General features: G+C 32.4%; 1 protein-coding gene across 1 annotated transcript; it reads right to left on the bottom strand.

Annotated features, from left to right (window-relative positions):
* Positions 1 to 658: 658 nt before the first annotated feature.
* Positions 659 to 3919, bottom strand: LOC143043722 (uncharacterized). Its single transcript, XM_076215903.1, has 6 exons — positions 3756 to 3919; positions 3087 to 3362; positions 2595 to 2739; positions 1689 to 1897; positions 1228 to 1338; positions 659 to 796 (listed from the first exon to the last, which is right to left on the bottom strand). The coding sequence occupies exons 1-6, from the start codon at positions 3810 to 3812 to the stop codon at positions 659 to 661; spliced, it is 936 nt and encodes a 311-aa protein (XP_076072018.1). The 5' UTR covers positions 3813 to 3919.
* Between the last annotated feature and the right edge of the window lie 4641 nt (positions 3920 to 8560).

Below are 8560 nucleotides of genomic sequence, written 5' to 3'. Positions count from 1 at the left end.
TTTAAATAACAAAATTGCAATTTTGAGACCTGGATCTTGCCGAACACGTCAATTTTTTCAATGAGGTACGAACATGCCGCGTAACGTCACTGCACCTCTTAGAAATATTTTTTTTCGTGTTCATTAAAAGGTGCTTTTGTCGATTGTATGCTCACTCACGGCACCCTTTAAACTTATTTAAAAGTAATATTGGTTTGGACGTTTTCTCTAAAACCAATGACCATTAGGCTAGCTTCCAGTTTAACACGATGAATAAGTTAACATATTACAAAATTTAACCAAAACAAACAAACCATTTAGATTCAAAAGTATGTTGCTATCAATGATTTTTGACTGACAGGCAGGAATTATTTACGGTATCTCATTCTCGATAGCTTTCGGGGGCTTCGTCCCTTTCGAACCCACTACCAGCAGGTGCTTTAACATTGAGCGGTTGGCACCCCTCATATCCCTCGCCAAGGTTCGGGCGTACACGTAAAAATGACCCAGCTACGCCACTGAATTCCATCCTTTATATTTGTTATTCAAGATTAACAGTCAGACCTATCTGCAATTTATGATTATTTTTTGTATAGAATTAACCATTTTTAATATTTACCAGAGCATCAGTGACTTTTAACCAAATAGTTTCGCATAAGCTACTTAATAATATCCATATCTAGTTACTTACATCTACTTTTGCGATTAAATCATTCTGTTCCTTCTTTGATGTTCTAAATTTGATCTTTGCCTCTATTCGATCAATAATCTTGATCAGTTCCTGATCTGTGTTCAGGTTTTCCTCATTATCACTGTCCTATAAAAATGCATATATAAAAATGAAAATAAGTCTTTTAAGAATACTGGAGAGCAATATGATTTATTATGGCTTTATTGCTGACCACTCCCCCTTTCACCCTGAATACATAAAATTACAGGTAAAATGACGAAATGGTTTTGTTTTTATTTGCAATAGCTAGTAGTATCATAGAAAAAATCTGAAAAATCATCTTTTTTGTAAGGTTAAAATTCCAATAGATATTCAAAGATTCCCTTAAATGAAACTGTTTAAAATATACATTAATACTGAAAGCTGTTCAGGTCTGGTTTAGCATTTACTGAAAATACCAAAGACAATGTTAGATTTTGCCAGGAATATAAGAACAAATCAATTCTAATACAAACACTATCAAGACTGACATGAATTTCAAAAAAATTAGCTGTGTACAAACATAAATATATATGTACCTGATCATTACCCTCAAACATCTTGTCTAAAATGCCAAGAACATCTGTCCATCTTTCTAGGAGTACATCCTTCTTTAGGTCCGGTTTCATCATTTCAAATTCTTTTACAATCTGTTAAAAAAAAAATCATGGAGTACTATTTCTTAAATGACATATACATATAATAATTAAACAAAAGACATATACCTTATTTTACCAGCATAATAATAATCATGATATTTCCTAAGATAAGTATTATACTTTTGTACATATATAAAATTGCAACACATACTGTATAGCGAGTTATTTTCATGGGTTGAAATTTTTTGCTTATTTTTCACGAATAGAACAAAATTGCCAAAATAAATTCCGCCAATTTAAAAGTGGACATGCAAAGGTATTGATTAAATCCACCAAAACATTTTGTATACTATTAAGTCAAAATTGTGAAATTGTTGTAAGAAAACTTTGAAAGTACTTACAAATTCAGGAATTTTCATGATCGGATATTTTTCTACAATGCTTTGCATATTTCCATCTTCAACAGTCTGGATGAACTTTCTTCTTTGTTGGAAAGTAGACCGTTGAAGTTTAAGGATTAATGCCTTGTTTTGTTCTTGTTTGGGTTTTGTCAGCTCCTCTGCCATTATCTTGATCGCTTCTGTTTCTGTTTCAGTTGATGTACATTGTTCTAAAAATAATTATAAGATAGCTGATTATCATAATAAAATTAAAATTCTGGCTCAATATTTGAAGATGACTAAACTACACATTTAATTTATAAAACATAATGTAAACATGTTATCTATAAACAAGCAATGTGTTACATATTTGTTTTTCCTTCATTTTTTTACATAAATAAGGCCGTTAGTTTTCTCGTTGGAATTGTTTTACATTGTCTTATCAGGGCCTTTTATAGCTGACTATGCGGTTTGGGCTTTGCTCATTGTTGAACGCCGTACGGTGACCTATAGTTGTTAATGTCTGTGTCATTTTGGTCTTGAGTGGATAGTCCTCTCATTGGCAATCATACCACATCTTCTTTTTTTATAAGACTGTCTTGAAAATAGCATACACACGGAAACATGTAAAATTTAAATGAAAATAAAAGAGCAACATGTATATCAATAGACAGACAGATGCTTAAAATTAAATCCAAATGTATTGGAAGATATAAAAAAAGAAGAGTCATAAATCCATCTAACATATATCTACATGTATATACCCAAAGTGTTCATGTACATATTAGGTTCCCCTATCAAAATAAGACTAATGAATACTTAGTCACCCAATGGATTTTTTTTGCATGTTTTACTTTAAAGTATGTGCTAAGACACAATATTCAAGTGTTAACAAAGGTACCACAAAAACTATCTTGACTGCCGTACCTGTGGAATCTGGTTCCAAATCATATCGCCTCGGACCTTTCTTTTTAGTAGGTGGACCATCATCAGAATGCACACGTTTACTTTTTTTATTCCATTTCCATCTAATGTTACGGACTTTTTGTGAAAGTCTTGCTGTAAAATGTGCCTAAAAGACAAAGCAAATAAATAAAATTTTATAAATTACCATACAGGAGTTGACTCCGGGTCCCCAAAATTAACAATTACTTGGTACATGTACATGTAACACAAAAAAATCATAATTTTAAAAGGCATGTAACGCAAAAAATCATAATTTTAAAAGGCTTGTATCTAAACATACAGTTGCTTTTAAAACAAATATTTTCCTACCAACCCACACCTGGCTTGGCTGGATCGGGATTGGGGAAACAAACAATATATCAATTTAGGCCTTCAAAACTTTAATTTATTCTAATCAAATAGAACATTAATTTATTTATGTTATTTTGCAAACGCATATTACAATTGCCTTACCCATGGTTGATCTCCAGCAGAAAACTCAATGCATGGGTACTTCATATACAAGGCCCGGCCAAGTTGTCCATAGACGTCTCTGGTGTTGAATATAATATTTGTCTTGGACAGAATGTGGTAAGCAGTTTCTTCAATAAACTTGTTCCAATCATTTAGTATGTCACCACTATCAAGTAAGAACTGTATTGCTGTGGAGTACTGAGGAATGAACTGTTCAATGTCTATAGCCCCTTTATTTAGGAGTATTGGACTTTGTGTGACTGTCTGCTGATGGCTCTGTAAAAGAAATAGATCATACATATAATTAACATTGCATGCACATGTAACTTTATTACTGTTAAACAGTTGGAAGTATATATGTATTAGTGTTTTAAATTTTTGCTCTTCAATATTAATGCTTTTTATAAATGTAAGGGTTTTTTTTCTAATCCATAGAGTTTTTTTGTGTACTGTTCAAGATTGAAATGTTTGCATGATTATTAAAAATCTTAATATACAATGTACATGTATAAACTTCTATCTTATCTTCTGTGTTGAAAAGATATATGCATGCATATGTAGCCTATTTATCTTTGACCGGTATATTTTCTGGATTTCAAATATACATAGACATGTTTTAAACATACATAGTATGATCAATAAGAATTACAATTGGCGCATAAATCTCACCTTATCTGGAGTCTTTTGTACAATTACTGTTTCTTCTGAATCAATGTCCATAGGCATACTGGTGCATTGTGTATGAACAACTGGGGTTACTGGTCTGGATGTAGCTGGAGATGTTGAATCTGTGTTGCATTCTATCAATAAACTTTGGTTTTTGTTTAAGGATTTTTGAATATGGAGAGCCTTGAGTCTATAATAAATACAGATGTAAGAGTTTGGCTCACTGTGTTAAAATATCAAGCACTCCAACAAAAATCTACATTATAAAGCATCACATGCAATTTACTCTTGTAGTAGTGCACAATTTGTGGCCATTTGTAAGTTAGGTCAGTTAAACAGATTGTTCGTTCAATGTTAGATTTCATGCATTCAAAGGCATTAATGTGTTCATTAAAACCTGTTATTTCAAGATGCAAAACTTCTACAAACTTCAAATGTTCAATCAAATAAATGCTCTTGATCATTCCAAATGTAGGTTCTTCAGCATTGTTATCTATAACAATGACATTGTTTATGCTGTATGAAATCCCATGAATTGAGACATTTCCAGTTCTCATGACTTCATGTGGAATAACGATGCCAGTTGATTCAATTGTTCGTTTTACACCTTCACTAATTTGTTCTTGTAAAACTGTGATGCCCTGCTTTACTGAGTCACCTTCATACAAGTATACTTCAGACTTTTCTCCATTCCCTGAAAGCTGCTGCAAACACATCCATCTTTGATGGAAAAATGCTGTAGATTTTTCAATAGCTCTAAAATTTTTCCATTTCCTACTCTTAAACAAATTGTGTTTTGCCTCGAAACGAACACACCAGTGATTTCTTCCTGGTCCAAATTTTTTAATTTGATCAGGGAAATGGGTCATAAAGTGTAACTTTGGCGTGAAATCTACATCTGGATAAAGTTCCTTAAAATTCAAGTTGTGTTCATAAATTAGCTGTGTCAATGAATTAACGGTATCATCTGATGCTATTGGAGATATCACTAACACTGTAATCTGAATCAAGCGTAGAAAATTGTTCCAATGTTGGTCTTCATCTGGAATTTTGTCACCAATCATAAATGGCAAGAGGACCATTAGATTTTTTACCTCAATGGCTGTCATAGGCAGAACGTTTTTTCGATCCAATGATTTTTTTTCAATTTGTTGAGGTTTATCATTTAATTCTGAAGCACTATAATTGAAATTTTGAATTGAACAATTCAATTCCTTCAAGGAAATATATTTCTTTTTATAAATCATTTCAGAGAGCATAAGCTGGAGCTCCATTTTGACAATACCTTCCAATAAAATATGCATGGGATCATGCAATATAGCTTGAGTCACATCAAATTCTGGAATTTGTAGTAAACAACTCCGATATGTGACACCGTACTTCCTAGACCAATATCTTCTTCGACATTTGTTAAACTCATCTAAATGATCACAACGATCATTGTGTTCTTGTAAATTACGCAAAGGAAATTGTTTTCCGTGCAGACTTTCCCCTAGTTGGTTGTGGTCTATTTCACAGGTTCTACAAGGCTTTTCTGCAAAACCAACACCTTCTTTAAAGCCACCCAAATACTGTGCTGCTGGAGTATCCCCTAATACACAATACAAGGTGCCAAACAGTTTTCTTAACTCACTTCCAACAAGAATGTCACAACCTGTATACAATTTCTTCATACCATCAACAAAGTCTGATAATATTACATTAGATCCAAATTTCTTGATATAAGAAGTTTTTGCAACCCCTATCAATTGCACGGTTTGTACCTTGAATCGGAATTCTGGTGAGATGTTAAGCAGAGACCAATAAAAAATAGAGAGTTAAAATAAAATTAAAATAAATTGTGCTACAGCAACGCAAATAGGGGGAGGCTGATATCTCGATAAACACCAAACAAAGTACTGATTTTTACTAAACTAAAATTAAATACTTAACGTGGAATATTTGCACCATAGTTTTTATATCATTTCAATCGAAATTATGTCACAGAATGGACAGAATTTAAAGGAATTCGACATCAACCAAAAAAACCAACTGGAACGGTAAAAAGTGTTTAGATGTTTAGGAAAGTGTTTCATAAGTGTTTAGATGTAATTTGGTGTTTAGCTTTCTTAACGTTATCAAGGATTTTTAATGTGAAACACGTTTAAATTCTAAACGTGTTTAGGTTGAAAAGTGTTTAGATACATATCTGTTTAGATTCTAAACGCTTTCCTAAACATGTTTAGACCTAAACGTGTTTTAAAAGCGTTTTAAATCTAAACGCTGTTTTTACAGTGCGCTCTAACTTTAGTTGGAAAAAAGTCACGATAATAACTATAATTGACTGTCTGTAATCCTGTAACGAATTGAAATGTATTGTAGTACTACAAAATGTATGGTAATATAAGGAGAGACAAGCAAGTTATCACAATAACCTGTAAATCGGATGTGTCAAAATGAATAACATGCGTTTTGATAAGACATTTAGTTATTGTTTGTTAAGTTTGAATTTAATTTTAAATTAATCATAGAAAGGATCATCGTTACAGATAGTGCGAGCGGTTGATAAGTGTGTGTAAATAACTGACAGTTTAGTCTCGTTGTATCAGTTCACTTGAACCGGATAAAATAATAATGTAACGCAAACAATTTCCTAAGAATTGCTTTTTGATATTTTCATTTATCTTTGTCATTAAAAATCACTTATCTTGTAAATACTTAGTTTTAATCGAGAGGCAATGTTTTAAACCAGTTGCTTACAGTTTGTAACCGCCACGTTGATACAAATTTGAACAGTACCAAAAGTAAAAAATAACACCAAAGACCTGTTACCTCTAATAACTGTTACAGTAAATTTTCAACACTTGCGTTACATTTGTTTGTATCTATAGTAAGGAGAACAACAGACACGGTCGCAGTCATCATTCTTTCAGTTTCAAGTATAAAACGGTACTGCACGGTACAATGGAACAATATCTTAAACATAATTCATTTTGATGACAATTATACTACGCCAAAATATATCGTTGAAAGTCCGTTTTCTGCATGAAAAAGATTATATTTGATTCTTGATTTTGATAATAAAGTTAAGTTTAAACCATGTAACATAGTTCAAAACTGATTAAGTGATGTTCCTTATCAAATAAAGTACTACGGATATAAGCTACATGTATTTACAAAACATATAGAAACAGTAGCACTACAAAGATCGTGGTTTAAACTTCAATGTGACAGAAACCCAACAACTTCAAGAGGGAAAGATATAGACTAAGTCATAAACAATAGATGGATATCTGCATTATACGCCAAGCTTTTTTTATTTGTGCGGTAGCCACATCTTTTTAAGACGACACGTACTCTCAATGTCATTGACCGTTTACAGATTCATGCATGCCAGACAGTCGTAGTACGACCTATAAAAGTAATTGATGTGATGAGTTTTACCCGATATCGTTCGGAAAAATGAAATTAAAATAATGATTTTTTCTTTCTTTCTTTGATGATTTTAACAAACTGAAAATTACATTAAGATTTCACTGATGATATATTAAGGCTTTAAAGTCTGTACTGAAAAAAGTGAAGTATTTAAAAATAAAATAAAGCGATCATAACAGCCATCACTTGTTCTGGAATTTATACAACACGCCAAATATACATTTTAGTAATGACTAACTGTGTTTTTGATAATAGAGTATACATTATTAATCTACAAACAATACATTTTTTTTCAAATTGTCTAAGATGCTTTTATTGTCATTTTGTGACATTTAAGCCTGAAACCACCACACGGGTCGTTATAAACGTACATTTCTGTCAAGTTAAATCCCTATTTTCAGTAAGGGTATCACTGGGGTTTTCAGAAAGTAGGATGATGGGCAAAAAGTTCCTAAGAAATGGCTAAAAATAAGGATTATAGAAAATGGCATTAACAATTAAAAGAAATGAAGCCATTATGAAGGACCATAATCCAAATCCTCTTTAATAAAAATGAGAATGGATATCGGGAATATGTCAACGAGACAACAACCCGACCAAAGAGCAGATAACAACTGAAGGCCACAAATGGTTCTTCAACGCAGCGAGAAAATCCCGAACCCGGAGGTGGCCCTCAGCTGGCCCCTAAATAAAATTGTATACTTTTTCACGGATATTGACGTCACACTTTACTCCAAAAGATAAAAAGGAACTTAAATGAAAAATAGCATACAAGAACAAATATATGGAACAGAGTCAAATCCTGATTGCTTCGAATTTAAAGTAACTAACATCATGATTAAAACATATAAACGTTATCAAAAGTGGTCACAGCTTGTCGGTTACATGTTTAAGGTGTATACAGCGTTTATATCAGGGCTGCGTTCAATATCGTAGCAGCTACGTAGTGCTACGTAGATTTTGACTATTGAACGTGTAGCTATAGACTAGTTGTAATATAAATATTGTTAGCAGCTACATAGCCGCTACGTAGCTGCTACGATATTGAACTCGACCCAGATGTTTACTATTTTTTCGTATTAAGGTTGTTAAACATTTTTATAAAATGTCAGCACTTTATTTTAGACACCATAAATGTCTAATAGATAAAACCTATAATCATGTCTTTGATTTTCTTGATAAAACTGTAAATTTTTAATGACACAACTCGTTTCGTGTTTTGACGTCCTTTACGATTAAGATGGTTTGCAATAACCTTGAAGCAACTAACTTTACAACGATTACACATGTTTGCACGTAAGGAAGTTGCACACACCATGGACAGCTATTTTTTTGCATCGAACATTACGCACTAATGTTACACGTAAACAGCAATCTTCTGTCTTTATCTTTTA

Source organism: Mytilus galloprovincialis, chromosome 8, assembly GCF_965363235.1.
Source record: "Mytilus galloprovincialis chromosome 8, xbMytGall1.hap1.1, whole genome shotgun sequence".
NCBI lineage: Eukaryota > Metazoa > Mollusca > Bivalvia > Mytilida > Mytilidae > Mytilus > Mytilus galloprovincialis.
The sequence above is the reverse complement of the archived record's forward strand: the minus strand, read 5'-3'. Positions and strand labels throughout refer to the sequence as shown.